This window comes from Spathaspora passalidarum (genome assembly GCF_000223485.1).
Source record: "Spathaspora passalidarum NRRL Y-27907 unplaced genomic scaffold SPAPAscaffold_1, whole genome shotgun sequence".
NCBI classification, from domain to species: domain Eukaryota; kingdom Fungi; phylum Ascomycota; class Pichiomycetes; order Serinales; family Debaryomycetaceae; genus Spathaspora; species Spathaspora passalidarum.
This window is the reverse complement of record NW_006767425.1, coordinates 1,004,464-1,019,401: the sequence shown is the minus strand read 5'-3', so window position 1 is coordinate 1,019,401 and position 14,938 is coordinate 1,004,464. Positions and strand designations below refer to the sequence as shown.

Here is a 14,938-nt window from a genome sequence, read left to right as displayed (position 1 = left end):
TTTGGAATAAATCTAACACCAGTGACTTCACTTGTGTGGTGCTTTAAAGTAGAATAGACACCATGTTGACTCTTATCCAAGGGTTTCCATAAGGCAACAGTATTTGCAGCACCATAAGCAACCACGTTATTAGTGGGGTTATAGTCGGAAATAAAGTGCTGTTTATTGGCACCTATAAATATGGCCTCTTGTTCGATTCCTGAGTCGATGCTCATGTTATGCTTTACTGTGTAGTAGGAGTGAAGCTATTTCTGTCTGCTTCTTGAGGCGATGATCTTCAAATTGGATAGAATTTTTTTTTTTTTGTCTTTGCGCATTCTATATTGTTGTCTCAACAATCAACATCAAGAATCAACATACAAACTACAACCAACACACACACACAATGGTAACTGCGTATGTTTACAGCTCAATTGGTTTTCAATACATCTTACTAACATACTTAGGGTTCTTCTAGTGCAAAAGGCAACACCGGAAACAATAACACAGTTCCATGATCAGCTTTCAAACGAACTTCCCACATCAAAGGGGAAATGGAACTTCAACTTCAAGATATTTAGAAATAACCCATACTCTATCCCACCAGATTTAGTGGAAACAACTACAACATCACCTGAATCGAAGTTTTTGTTTACACTTTCCCCGAGCTATTTACCTGATTCTACTATAACCCTAGTAAACGGAAAATCTGCTGGTGTATTCACCAACTTGATAGAGGAAGAGGCCAGCGAACTAAGTCACCCTACGGAATTAACCATACCCAATGAACATCTCCATAGAGGAGCAACCACGGGTTTAAATGACAGATTTGATATTTTTGTGGGTCAAAAATTACAGAGCTTGTGGACCCAACGACAAATAATAAAAGGAGATGGTGGACAAATATACGAGCTTGAAAATGGTAATTTGTGTATTAAAACTTCAAATGTTTTTTTACACGGTAATTTCCGAGGATTGCTTATTCAAATTGATTTGAATGATCATTTGTGTGACACAAAAAACCCTGATTCATTTAAGCAAGTATTTGATAAAGTTAGTGAAAAATATGGCATACCTCCAGGAAATCTTTGTTGTGAGGTATTAGATACAAAATATTTGGACAAGTATGGAGACCTTTGTTTTCAATATTCCAAAATTTTAAATTTTTAATTCAACTCTATGTGAGTATAGGAAAATAGAAACATAGACTTGAAGATTAGAGCAGTGTTACTTGTTGTAGTTCAGGAATAACTGTAAAAATTTTCAAGATAACTAGCTATATAATTTTCTAAGTTTAGGGGGCAATTTCGGGTCTTTTTCTATATGGGCCAAGGCAAATTATTTTACCCAGCTGCTTAAAGTAAATACAGTTCTCTTCGGTTCGTGAACTTGGTCTTTGGCCATCCAAGTCTCCCATACAATGCTCAACACCTTTGTCATCCTTTATGCATAATTTATCTCTCTCTTCGGCATCGAAAGCAATACCGTCACCTTCTGGCAGGCAGTGGATCTTTCCATCCTTGCCTAAGTAACATTGGTCTTCTTCTCTCTTTTCGGCATCAAAAACAATACCGTCACCTTCTGGCAGGCAGTGGATCTTTCCGTCCTTGTCTAAGTAGCATTGGTCTTCTTCTCCACGTTTGACAAAAACAATACCGTCGCCTTCTGGCAGGCAGTGGATCTTTCCGTCCTTGCCTAAGTAGCATTGGTCTTCTTCTCTCTTTTCGGCATCAAAAACTATTCCACTTTTGTCCAGAGGATTCTCTTTAGGTTTACTGAAGCAATGGGTCACACCGTTGGCATCCTCAATACAAACTGGTTTCACAACAGGAAGAGGTGAGGGAAGTTTTTTAATTGGGATTGCAATGGAGATTGAGGTCACCATCAAAATGATTAAGAATATGAGATGCATTGTTTATTTTGTATGTGTATGTAGATGTATGTATGTGTGTGTTTGTTTGTTGTAATGAGAATAGATTCAGGCCTGATATGAAGTCGATCCAACCCCTATTTATACTATCTGGACAGAATACAATATTATTCTTTTTGCAGAGCTTGTATCATCTATAATTGGTAACATCCGGCGTTTTAACCATATACGCCATTCATAATACAAATGCCTTACCAAGAAATATAGCTGCGAAAAAAAAAAGAGTGATGCAAATGTAAATGCGTGGACAATCATGAAAAGAAATTTTCTCGGAACATATGGTGACACGTTTTTCTAGAAGGTCACTGTTGATGTAAAAACCTGATGTTTTCTTTATTTTGCTAAAGATCTTAAATTATTAGTGATCTTAATTGCTCTGCATGACTCCGCGTCCTAAAACGTTTGGACGGGTGGCGATAACTCTAGTGCGAAAAGGATCAGGTTTCCAGCAAACCTCAGAGAGATACAAAAATAATCAATTATATGCAACTAGAACAAAACCAAACATTTAATACAGAAGTAACTCGTGGTTTCAACTGACATAAGCAAATAAGGTTTGTCGAACAGTTAATCCGGGGACCCGGCTAGTATTTTAAGGTGGGAAATCGTAAATTGTTCCGAGCGAGCCAAGAAATCAGAAATGATACGGGGTTGCAGTAGTCCAAAAATCATACCACAAAAAATATTCACTGTTTATCTACTGTTTCCCTATGATGTCACATTGTTTGTTATAAGGCGTTCAGGCGTTCGATTTAATTTAGCATGTACTAAGAATAGTGTCATATTCTAAATAATTAAAAGTACGTTTTATTTTCTATTGATCTAAACGGCGTTAGGTCTTTGTGGTCACAAACATTCACCTGATTGTCAAGGTTCTAAATTCTTTGCTTTCGTATCCTGTAGTATGATTTTTGAGTGTTATAGTCTCTCATCTTAGCATGATACTGTTAGTATGAACTGCAACTAAAAAAATTGGCTAGTTTTAAGATCACCAAAGAGCTGTAGATATGAATTTATTGTTAACCCCCTTACTGCTGAAATCCAGTTTAAGGTGATATACAATGGTTGCCTAGCTACGTAGTGTACAATATGTGCTAACTTCTACTCTCCCTTTATGCTGCAAATTTATTCCATACATTTTTTTTCCTGCATATATCACGCGAACTAAGAGATGAGGTTCACAAAAAAATTATTCACTAGTATATGATACTACAACAATACTTCAAACAGCAATGGCCAAACCAAAGGGAAAGAAAGCTGTGAAATCTTCCAGCAGAAAGGAAAGTCGTCAGAAACAACAACAGGAGTTGGATAAACTACAAGAAAGAATAAACAACTATGATCCAAAGGTAGACGAAAGTTCAATATCACAATTTAGTGATTTGCCAATCACGCAAAATACCCTTCAAGGCTTAAAAGAAGCCAACTTCGTGTCATTAACTGATATCCAACGTAAAACTATTCCCATTGCATTGAAAGGAGAAGATGTTATGGGTACTGCCAGAACCGGGTCTGGTAAAACTTTAGCATTCTTAGTTCCTACTATCGAATCATTAATTAGAAACAAGATTACTGAATTTGATGGATTAGCAGCATTGATTGTATCGCCAACTAGAGAGTTAGCGGTGCAAATCTTCGAAGTATTAACCAAGATTGGAAAATACAACCAATTTTCTGCCGGTCTTGTTACTGGTGGTAAAGATGTCAAGTATGAAAAGGAAAGAGTATCAAGAATGAACATATTGGTGGGTACACCAGGAAGAATTTCTCAACATTTGAATGAAGCCGTCGGTATGGAAACTTCTAATTTACAAGTATTGGTCTTGGATGAAGCCGATAGATGTTTGGATATGGGGTTCAAGAAACAGATAGACAATATCTTGGGACACTTGCCTCCAACTAGACAAACCTTGTTATTTTCAGCTACTCAATCAGACAATGTCAAGGATTTAGCCAGATTATCTTTGACTAACCCACAAAGAATTGGTGTTTCTTCAGATCAAGAAATTTCAGCTACCCCAGAGTCATTAGAACAATATTATGTTAAGGTACCATTGGATGAGAAATTAGATGTTTTGTGGTCCTTCATCAAATCACATTTGAAAAGTAAGATTTTGGTGTTCTTTTCTTCTTCAAAGCAAGTACAGTATACCTATGAGACTTTTAGAACATTACAACCAGGTATTTCCTTGTTGAAATTGTACGGGCGTCATAAACAAACATCTCGTTTGGAAACAACCATGAAGTTCAGTCAAGCACAATATGCATGTCTTTTTGCTACTGATATTGTGGCGAGAGGATTAGATTTCCCCGCTATTGACTGGGTAGTTCAGGTGGATTGTCCGGAAGATGCAGCCACTTATGTCCACAGAGTTGGTCGTTCCGCTAGATTTGGAAGGCAAGGGAAATCATTAATGATGTTATTACCTTCTGAAGAAGAAGGAATGTTGAAGAGATTGAAAATCCACAAGATTGACCCTAAGTTTATGAATATTAAACAGAAAAGTAAGAAATCAATCAGACCACAATTACAGTCATTGTGTTTCAAAGACCCAACCATCAAGAACTTGGGCCAACGTGCATTCATTTCATATTTCAGATCAGTACATATTCAAAAGGATAAAGATATTTTCAAGATTGATGAACTTCCAGCTGAAAAATTCGCAGCATCATTGGGATTACCTGGTGCACCAAAGATTAAAATCAAGGGCGGTGCTGATAATAAGGAAAAGAAGAATGCTTCAAGAAAATTATTGGCATTGGCTAAGGCAGATGATGATGGTGAAACAAAGGATGAGTCCTCTAAGGTAAGAACCAAGTACGATCGTATGTTTGAAAGAAAGAATCAAACAATATTATCTGATCACTACTTGAAAATGACAGATGCCAAAGGTGATGATGATAGCGATGACGATTTCATGAAAGTGACTAGAAAGGATCATGAATTAAATGAAGATGAATTACCTGATTTAACCCTTCCTAATTCTAAGAGACAAGCCAAGAAGGCACTTTCAAAGAAAGCTTCAATTGCTTCCAAGGGTAATCCTAGCAAATTAGTATTTGACGATGAAGGTGTACCACATGCAATTTATGAATTAGAAGAAGAAGAAGATTTTATAAAGGCTGGTGATGCCAAGACTCAGAAGGAAGATTTCGTAGCTAGGGAACGAGAAGTAATGAAGGAAACTGATGAAGTTGATAAAGAAGTTGCTAGACAAAAGAGACAAGAAAAGAAGAGAAAGAGAAAAGAAATTGAAAGAAGAGCAAGAGAAGAAGAATTAGGTAGTGGAGACGAAGAACCCGTTGTTGCAACCTTAGGTGGCATTGATTTAGAACGTGATATGGAACAACCTTCTTCTGATGAAGAGCCAGTTTCTAAGAAACCTAAGTGGTTCGAAGAAGAAAACAAGAAGACAAAGAAGGATGAATTTGTTGAATATGAACAACCTGAAACCTTGGAAGATTTAGAATCTTTGACTGCAAAATTATTGGGAAATTAAATAGAAATAGGTTTTATAGAATTAACTTGTAAATGATTGCACAAATCAGCTATGTAGTCGATTAATTTTTTGCTTCTCTAGCTCTCCATCTTCAAACTGTATACCGAGAAAATTGGTAACCACTGATTTAGCTTTAATCAATCCGTGTTCTTCCTTTTTAGCAAACTTGGTTAATTTCAAGGTTAAATCCACTCCATGATCTAACTTAGAGGATGTATTCTTCAACATGGATTCCTTTGGTTTCTCGAGTGGTTCTCTAGAAATGATTCTGGTAAGTGTCTACTGGGATATTCCAATAGTGGTAGATTAAGCAGGAAAATAACACTTTAACTGAGCTAGTACCACAATATGACCAGTTCGTCTTAAGTATATTGATTTTCTAGAGAGATTTCCTGCAGTTGCAAACAATGGTTTTTCATGGGCGGATAATAAAAATATCCAGCAAAGTTTCCACTAAAAGGTGTCTTCTCTGAGTTATTTCTAAGGCATCAGAATTTGTAACATTTGGATAAATATAATTGTTCGAATGTGAAACCTCGGCTAATGAGCATAAACAGTCTAAAGAAACTGCCGCAGCTAGCATTCATGATATTGGGTTGCTTGTACACTAACAATCTTTCGTGAAGTTGATAAACAATCTCAATTTTGCAACGACAGATAAACATATAAATATCATTGTATTGATTATCAAGAACAATTACTTCTTCAAATTGAACGATAAAGTTATGAAGGTTTAGAACTCTTCATAATAACCTTCAAAAATATATTTGATACTAAATTGGATATTTTCTGTACTGGTAAAACATTCACATTTTAGCCTATTTAAGGAACCAAGTGTTGCAAGAATTTAAGTACTGCTTTTTAATTCTTTTAATCTATTTGCCTGATTTTACTCCAATAATATTAGAAATAATATTGTATATTTTCTTGATGTTTTATTAAGGGTTAATATAGTAACAACATTCTGTCGCTTATTAATTTTAACAGAAGTCAGATTGTAAAGTAAATTCTTGTAAAATTTAGCAGACATTTGTAAGTTCTTTCTTAATGGAGGTAAGATTTGTAATACATAAAGCAATTCCACATCAATAAATACATGCTCCTTAAAATTTCAGAATTTCAAGGTGTATATTAATGGCGCAACCCTGGAATTTATTGGGTCAATATAATTCTCAATTCCAAGCCAAATAGTGTTAATACTTCAAGATTTGGCTTAAAATAGGGGACCTATTTGTTAATCCTTTGATTTCCAAACTCTGTTCACTCCTTTGGTATGTATCAGCTTCTGGTAGTGAATTCACTAATTTCTCACAATCAAACTTTGAATAGATTACCACAATCTCACTACTTACAGATGCTCCAAATTCACTAGATATCTCCTCTAAATGCATCACTTAAATCTGGGGGTGCCCGTGAATATATATATATATATTGAACTAGGTTTTGTTTCAATAATCATTCAACCAATATACGAAGGGAATACAAATTTGAAAATCTTCGAAGATTAATAGTTTCTTGTTGGCTAAATCAATACATGAAGTCTCGGCTGTGGACTCCTTGATATCGACTGATAAACCCACTTCATTTTCAATTTTGATTCCTCCTACAATATGAGCCTGTGAATCATGAGAGGGTGGTTGTTTTATTATTGTTTACCGAAGTTGGTTGCAAAAAAAAAATGTATGTGAATTTTTTTTTTCTATGTTATTCATACTACTTTATATACGGGGTAGCTATAACCTTTTCATCTACAGTACCTAAACGGATAACTTTACCCATAACTTTTCTTCCTTGTTCATCCAACATTTCCACGTCTTCGTTTTCAGCCACTGAGCTGTCATACTCAATACATGCAAGTTCTTGTAAGAAATTGGTTGGTGCACCTTTAGCGACAGTTAATTTGTTGCCATTTCCTAAATCTATTGATATTTTTCCTGACTGGTGAATGTTGATGTTTCCAATACGACCACGTAAGTTGGTCTTGTTCACTGCTAATTGTGAAGGTTCTTGTTCTTGTTCTTGTTTTACTTCACTTGATTCATCTTGTTGTTTGTCTATATACTCTGGTAAATGGTTTGGAAGTTGGAACAATATGAATTTGTCATCTGGTACTTCATCAGTACTTAATTCGTCAAATTTATGAGTAAGAAGGTCTAATATTTGTTGATGGTCTGCAAGTAACTTATTTTCTTCGTATGCTGTTGGATCATCTGTTTGATTGATTCTTTCTTGAAGCTTAGCCTTGGATACTTTAATCTTTTCAATCTTGTCTTCTAGAGGCTCACTCTTGACGGGAGATTCTCGATTAAAGGCGGGAGTGTTTTCTCGGGTTGGTTCTTCGGATTTGAGGGTGATAGTAGTAGTATCTTTCTCCACCTCTGTTCTATCTGGTCTTACTGGGAACAATACTGTTTCTTCATCGGCAAATCTATATTGTTGTGTCATATTGATTCTAGTTGGATCATCTTCTTCGTCTTCCTCGGATTCTGCCCCTGGGGTCACTGACTTTGGTCTATCTTTCAACTTCAAGTTTTGTAAAAATTCAGGGGTTGGTGACATACTGGTGCTGTAAATGGAATCGCTGGTTAAGCCTGACTTTGAACCGTTGACATTCCCAATTGACACAGATCCCGCAGATAATGGACCAGATGTGACTAAATGTGTACCAGCGTATGCGTTTCTTCCACCTCTTCCACGACCTCTAGTGGATCCTCTGCCTCTGGTCGCAGGTTGTCTCGCTTGTTGTTCCTGTTTTATGATTGGGGCATCCTTGTCTCTTTCTTCTTTGGATTTTCTTTGGACTACCTTTGGTTTGAACTTGAGCCCTCCCTTGGGAGCAGGTGAACCTGCTGGTTTCTTTGAGTTGAGTGATTCTAATCGATTAGACATTAGTTCAACCTTGTTTACTGTTAAGTTCATTCGGTAAAAAATTTCAAATTTGATTTGGCCCAAATTTTGTTTGTCACAAAAAAAAAAATTAGCGATGAGGTTTTTTAATAAAGTTGCAAGACTATTATACCACTATAAGTTCGTCAATAATGGCCAGACAAAGAATAGAAGAAGACGTTGACTTGGACGAAGTTGATGCTTTCAACGCCAATAGAGAAAAGATCTTCTTAGATCAAGCTGGAGAATATGCAAACCAGCAGTATTCTGATGAATCCTCAGAAGAAGAAGTGATGGCTGTAGAAGAAGAAGATAGTGATAGCGATGAAGAAGAACAAGATGATGAAGAAGGAATGGAAGATGATGATGATGACAACGAACTTGAAGAAGGTGAAGAAGAAGCAGACGAAGAGAAAGGCTGGGGTGGGAAAAAGAGTTACTATGGTGGTGATGAAGTCAGTGATGATGAAGACATGAAGCAAATGACTGAAGAAGCCTTGAGACAGCAAAAGAAACATTTGAATGAGTTGGCCATGGATGATTATATTGATGAAGATATGATGCAAGATTGGCAAAAGACTGCTGAAGCATATGAAGAAAAAGATACCACTCGTTTACATATTGCTACTGATACTTCCATAGACAAGATGGATGCATCGGAGCAACAAAATTTACTTAAACATTCATTCCCAGAGTTCACTCCTTTGTTGAAAGAATTAAACCAGCTTAAACCAAAGTTGGAATCGTTCTTATCAAGAGAACAAAATCCATTGATTGAAGTCAAAGTAGTGGCTTTATCGGCATATTTGGGTGCTATAACATCATACTTTGCTATATTTGTAGATAATTTGAAAACTGGTGACCAATTTACCTCGATGAAGGATGAACCTATTATGGAATCTATATTGAGTTCCAGAGAAGTGTGGAGACAAGCAAATGAGCTACCTGAAGAAGTCAAGGAAACTGCACATGCTGACAATTCATTCTCAAGTGACGATGAAGAACAATTTGTTGATGCTAAGGAAAACTACAGTGATGAAGATGAAGAAATTGAAGACGAAGAGGAAGCCGAAGAAGAAGCCGAAGAAGAAGTCGAAGAAAACGGATTGGCAATTGACGTTACCAAACAAAGAAATATTAAACACGCATCCAGACATAACGCAGACGACTTTGCAGAATCTGCTGAAATTGAAGATGTCGACTTGGAAGATAAAAAACGTCGTAAAAAGACATTACGTTTCTATACTTCCAAGATTGACCAAGCTGTTGCTAAACAAAACAAAACCTTTTCTGGAGATATGGATATTCCTTATAAGGAACGTTTATTTGAAAGACAACAACGTTTAGTTGAAGAAGCAAGAAAGAGAGGATTGGCACAATCAGAAGATGTTGGCGAATCTGGAGGAGAATCCGGTGATGATTTTGCTCAAGGTGAAGAGGATGATTACTATGATTCTATCAAACAAAGCAAAATTAGCAAGAAGGAATCACGTAAATCAGCTCATGAGGCTGCAGTCAAGGCTGCTAAAGAAGGTAAGTTGGCAGAATTACAAGAAGAAGTCGGTAATGACGGTAAGCGTGCGATTAATTATCAAATTCTTAAGAATAAGGGTCTTACTCCACATAGAAAGAAGGAATACAGAAATTCCAGAGTTAAAAAGAGAAAGCAATACGAAAAGGCACAAAAGAAACTTAAATCCGTTAGACAAGTTTACGATTCTAATAAAGGTCCTTATGAAGGAGAAAAGACTGGTATTAAAAAGGGATTATCAAGATCGGTCAAATTGGTATAGATGTATATTATGTATATTATTATCCTATCTACTAAATTGAATATCATCAATTCTCAAAATAGACTTAACACATTCACTAGCCAAACTTATAGCACTAGTACTTACCAATACTGGTTGTAAGATATGTTCATCATACGTGTTGGAAGTACCTGATCTTCTAACTGAAATACCAGCATCCTTTTCGCCATTTTCGTGTCTGTTTCTTAAATCGGTGACAACATTTATAGGGTTTAAACCAGCATTTTCAGCTAAGGTGGTTGGAATAACTTCTAACGCTTGGGCAAATTCTTGGTATACGAATTGTTCCACCCCAGATAATTTATTTGATTCCCTCATTAAAGTTCTTGAAACTTCAATTTCTGGGGCACCACCACCAGCAATTAATGCCTTTTGTTTAACTAAACATCTAATGACACATAAAGCATCGTGAATTGATCTTTCAGTTTCATCCAACACAAGGTTGTTAGCTCCTCTGACAATCACTGATACAGTTGGTTTGGTGAGTTTAGAAGTGATACCGGTAATTTGAACAATCTTACTTCCTGAACTTTCAATTTCTTCTACTAAATCAGCAGAACCTAATCTGTCTTCGGTGAAATTGTCAATATCAGCAATTGGTTTACAACCAAGAGCCTTGGATAAGAATTCAACTTCGTCTCTTTCGATATCTTTTATAACCATGATATTCAATTTAGCCAAGAAATGAAGGGCCAAGTCGTTGACAGCATCTCTAAGAATTGATTTTTGAATTAATAAAACATTACATTTGCTCTTTTTGATCTTTTTACAAATGTTCAATAAATATGCCCTTTCTTCCTTTAAGATTTTATCCATTTGTCTATAATCATTAACCACGACATTATTTTCCATGTCTGGCTTTGGTGGTGATAATTGGAATTGGATCAATGCAATCTTGGCCTTTTCCATTCTAATTGGACCATTGGCGTTCTTGACGACATTTTGAGTTAATACGACACCGTTGATTAATTTAGTGTCATCAATGGTACCACCAACTTTCTTAATTAATCTTATATCATTCAAATCAACATTGTTCTTTTCTTCATTTATGACTTTTGAAACAGAATCCACGGATAAAGGAGCCAACAATTGAGAATGTTGGGACACGATCTTGGAACTTAAAGATGTAGAAGCGGCTCTAATTAATTGTTCTCTATCGTCGAGCTTAACTTCGTATGACATATCCAATAAAACTTCACAAGCTCGTTGGGCGGCTCTTTGGAAGGATTCGGCAATTAAAGTAGGATGAATTCCCTTATTTAATAATCTATCAGCAGCCCCCAAGAAAGCCCCAGTTAAAATAGCGACCGAAGTAGTACCATCACCGGCTTCAACATCTTGAGCTCGACTGACATCGACCAACATCCTAGCAGCAGGGTGCAAGACAGCCATGTGTTGTAAGATGGTGGCACCATCGTTGGAAATAATGATTTCACCGGTCTTGGTTTTGATCATCTTGTCCATACCCTTAGGACCTAATGAAGTTCTAATGGCGTCTGAAACAGCTCTTGCAGCCAAGATATTGGCACGACGAACTTCTTGTGGTTTTTCTTTATCTTTGAAAGTAGCATTAGATGGAGCTACTGCAGGTCTAGCTACTTGTGCCATTGTATAGTTCTTCCTGTCCTAATTGATACAGCTAAAACGTAAGTAATGTTGCCTTCTAATTGAACCTCGCGTCCTTTTTTTTCTTTCAACAAAGCAAAGAAGGAAAAAAAAATTTTTTTTTGCTGCCTGGAAATTTTGAGCACGTGACTGGTTTGCTCATGCCTTCACAAAAGTACAATTTGCTTTAGCTTAAGTGCTGCAAGAATACATTTGTCATCAAAAGACATCACACAATGACAAAGGCATATACCACATTTGAAACTATAGAACTTACTCCTGAAGAAGTATTAGAATGTTCATATTCTAATTGGTCAAAGTTTTTTCCCGCAAATATATACCCTTCAAAGGTGGTAAAGCCTATCCCATCTTCATTTTTAGAATATTTAGCAAGTGAAAGTATTAAGTTACCAGGAAGAGAAGTTCCCTTGGAGGTTAATAGTGATAATGAATATAGTGATTGGGAAGATGATGATGAAGAAGAAGAACAAAAGGTGGTGGAAGTGGACGAACAAGAAGCGTCATTAGTAAATTTTCAACAAGAAGTATCTAAACATATGAATGACTTGGGTGGGGTTGTTACGCCTAAATTAAACTGGTCGTCTCCAAAAGATGCCAAGTGGATACTAGCAGGGAATACCACCAAATGTACTTCTATAGATGATATCTTTTTATTGTTAAAGTCTTCAGATCATATAGTTGATGATCTCGATTTTCCGTTTCTGGCAGTTGAGAAAAGCACATCGCTCCCTGAAATAGAGTATGAACTAGTACTAAAACAATGGCAAGATGTTAATCCCGCATTAGAATTTAGAGTATTTATCAAAGATGAAAAGATCTTGGGAATTTCCCAACGAGATTTAAACCACTATGAATATTTAGAAGGTTTGAAACAAGAGTTGGACCAAAAGATATCCGAATTTGTATATGATAAAGTCATACCCACTATAGGATGTCATACTACCCTTGATAAATACATTTTAGACGTCTACATTCCAAGACCGTTTGACAAGGTGTACGTAATTGATATCAACCCGTTCTCGAGAAAATCTGATTCTTTGTTATTTACTTGGAATGAATTGTTAACATTAGATACCAGTGCCATTCATGATGATTCATATGAGTTTAGAATTATAAATGAAACCAATTTGGGTGCCTTTGCAAAGAAAGAATTTAGTGAATCACAAGTGCCTCTAGATGTTATTGATGCATCTATGGATACCGAAGCTATGATTCGATTAGCGAGAGAATGGCAAGATTTGCAATTGCAAGATAATAGAGATATATAGTAATAGAACACACATAGAATACGTTTTGGATATTGGCGTAAATTTTAGCGTGTAGATTATATGAATCAATGGGACACTGCAAGTATATCTATCGATCGTCTTTTGTGCCGTTGTAAACAATCTTGTTTCACTTCAAGGGAGAGGTCTGGTTTATGGGAGCTTGATATTGTATAGACATTAGCTCCAGCAACTAGGGCCTAGATCGAACCTAGATGCACCGGTTTCAAGCGACTGCTCTCCGGATAGAAAAAAAAAAAGAACAAATCAAAAGGGAGGGTATATCAATTAACAGTAACTATACATAAGGGATTATTCTTTGGATTTTCTTGTGGAATCTGGTACCTAATTAGGAACAGGCTTCTTATAAGCAGTTTTTTTTGGTAGCAGTTTTTGTAGGTTTATCTGGGACTGCTAGATTTTTCACTTTGGCTTGACCAGGTTCAATCGGAATAGCACTGGCTTCTTCTCCGTTTTTGATAAGAATTGTGATTGGATCAAGTACGACAACCACTTGGGTATTAGTTTCAGTTACAACTTTGCACAGAGTAATCGTTGTAAATAATAAGATTGAAGCAACCTGAGATAACTTCATGTTGAATAACTAAAACTTTTCTTAATAAAGGAAGGACTCAAAAGTTTGTTTCAAGAAATGGATAGACCTTATAGATCAATTGATAGGCTAAAAAAGTGAGGGGCCACTCTATAATCAGGGATAAACTCTCATGTTTATATATTATATTTTGGTTGCAAAACTGGTCACTCGACTGCGTACAAATACTTTTTTAAAACATTTGATTTTGTGAAGTTTGAATGATTAAAACCACAATCAGCAATCTGATCTGAAACATTCAATATCTTTCATGTTTAGCTAGGAGTAATTGTGAATGCTAACATAAATCTGGTCCATGATCTGAACCTCTTTTTCCCTTCTCCTATTGTGTTTAAGTATGTGAATTCCTGGTGAATGTAGATTCTTGCCATCGTATTCCTTATAAATTTGATTCACATTAATACAAACTGAGTCTCATCTCTCTTTACAACTAATTTTAAAGACAAATTATTATCCGTCCAAGTATCAGTTGTATATTGTAAGGACTGGATATAAAGGAAAGTGTTTTGAATGACAGTTGTACAAAACGTTCTGGGCTTAATGTAAATCAAAAGAACTCAAGGGTCGAAACGGAACATTCAGGGTTTCAAGTTCAAATAAATTTCCTGCTAGAAGAGGCATGTAAAGGTAAAACTCACCTTTTGTGATCAAGATATGACGTAATCTCTATGAAAGTTGAACTTGGATCTCGCTTAAGAGTTTTACCAAATATTACGCAAAATAGAAGAAAATATGCATGATAGCTTAATTCGAATCTTACTGTACACAAACATTTACTATGGTTCATTTGTGAAACATTTCTTTATTTTACAAATAAAAATGACAGGATTTCACAACATGATGTCGAGTTGCATCTTAGGAAGAATTTTACTTTCGTAGTCTTTGTACAATTGTTGCTTCTTTCCCAACTCTTTAGTGCTACCAACTGATTTTCGAATTTGCCAAGATAAAATTATCTACAATTAATTTCTTCCTTAATAATAGAAAAACGATAGTTACATGTAGATTCTTTCTATTGCTTTTTTAAAAAAAATTAGCAACAGTCTAATGGCTAAATTGCTCTTGGCGTTTTCTTGTTCAGCCAATGGTTGAATATGAACTCGCAGTTGTAGTAAACTTGCTGAATAGAACAATCGTTCTTCTTTAAGGATTCCTATATCTCGTGGTACTCGAGTTTGGTGTAAAGAACACCGCTTTTTTCAGAGTACAATTAATTATTATCAATGGTAGGTTAGTCAACAGTGCTATTTCTGGTGGGGGAAGGGAAGGGAAGGGAAGGGAACAGAAGGTGGGGGCGCGCACCGCAAAAATTGTCAAAGAAAAACAAT

At 36.0% G+C, this 14,938-nt stretch overlaps 7 protein-coding genes across 7 annotated transcripts; 4 read left to right on the top strand and 3 right to left on the bottom strand. All coding sequences in view use genetic code 12, as the record gives it.

Moving 5' to 3' along the window:
• Positions 1 to 367: 367 nt before the first annotated feature.
• MED20 (Med20p) lies at positions 368 to 2,119 on the top strand (the record flags this gene model as incomplete). The annotated part of the gene is made up of 3 exons (XM_007372453.1): positions 368 to 396; positions 447 to 1,453; positions 1,543 to 2,119. 2 exons carry the CDS (start codon positions 386 to 388, stop codon positions 1,147 to 1,149), a joined length of 714 nt encoding a protein of 237 aa, XP_007372515.1.
• Positions 1,274 to 1,891, bottom strand: SPAPADRAFT_48149 (uncharacterized protein; the record flags this gene model as incomplete). Its single annotated transcript, XM_007372454.1, has 1 exon — positions 1,274 to 1,891. One exon carries the CDS (start codon positions 1,889 to 1,891, stop codon positions 1,274 to 1,276), a length of 618 nt encoding a protein of 205 aa, XP_007372516.1.
• Positions 2,120 to 3,133: 1,014 nt separating the features above from the next.
• HCA4 (RNA-dependent ATPase) lies at positions 3,134 to 5,449 on the top strand (the record flags this gene model as incomplete). Its single annotated transcript, XM_007372452.1, has 1 exon — positions 3,134 to 5,449. The coding sequence occupies one exon, from the start codon at positions 3,142 to 3,144 to the stop codon at positions 5,407 to 5,409; it is 2,268 nt and encodes a 755-aa protein (XP_007372514.1).
• Positions 5,450 to 7,101: 1,652 nt separating this feature from the next.
• RPC53 (DNA-directed RNA polymerase III subunit) lies at positions 7,102 to 8,314 on the bottom strand (the record flags this gene model as incomplete). The annotated part of the gene is made up of 1 exon (XM_007372451.1): positions 7,102 to 8,314. The coding sequence occupies one exon, from the start codon at positions 8,296 to 8,298 to the stop codon at positions 7,123 to 7,125; it is 1,176 nt and encodes a 391-aa protein (XP_007372513.1).
• A 132-nt stretch (positions 8,315 to 8,446) lies between these two features.
• SPAPADRAFT_58242 (chaperonin-containing T-complex subunit) lies at positions 8,447 to 11,764 on the bottom strand (the record flags this gene model as incomplete). Its single annotated transcript, XM_007372449.1, has 1 exon — positions 8,447 to 11,764. One exon carries the CDS (start codon positions 11,712 to 11,714, stop codon positions 10,113 to 10,115), a length of 1,602 nt encoding a protein of 533 aa, XP_007372511.1.
• On the top strand, positions 8,448 to 10,088 carry SAS10 (rRNA-processing protein; the record flags this gene model as incomplete). The annotated part of the gene is made up of 1 exon (XM_007372450.1): positions 8,448 to 10,088. The coding sequence occupies one exon, from the start codon at positions 8,448 to 8,450 to the stop codon at positions 10,086 to 10,088; it is 1,641 nt and encodes a 546-aa protein (XP_007372512.1).
• A 162-nt stretch (positions 11,765 to 11,926) lies between the features above and the next one.
• Positions 11,927 to 13,027, top strand: SPAPADRAFT_58241 (cell proliferation protein; the record flags this gene model as incomplete). Its single annotated transcript, XM_007372448.1, has 1 exon — positions 11,927 to 13,027. One exon carries the CDS (start codon positions 11,948 to 11,950, stop codon positions 12,998 to 13,000), a length of 1,053 nt encoding a protein of 350 aa, XP_007372510.1.
• Positions 13,028 to 14,938: the final 1,911 nt, after the last annotated feature.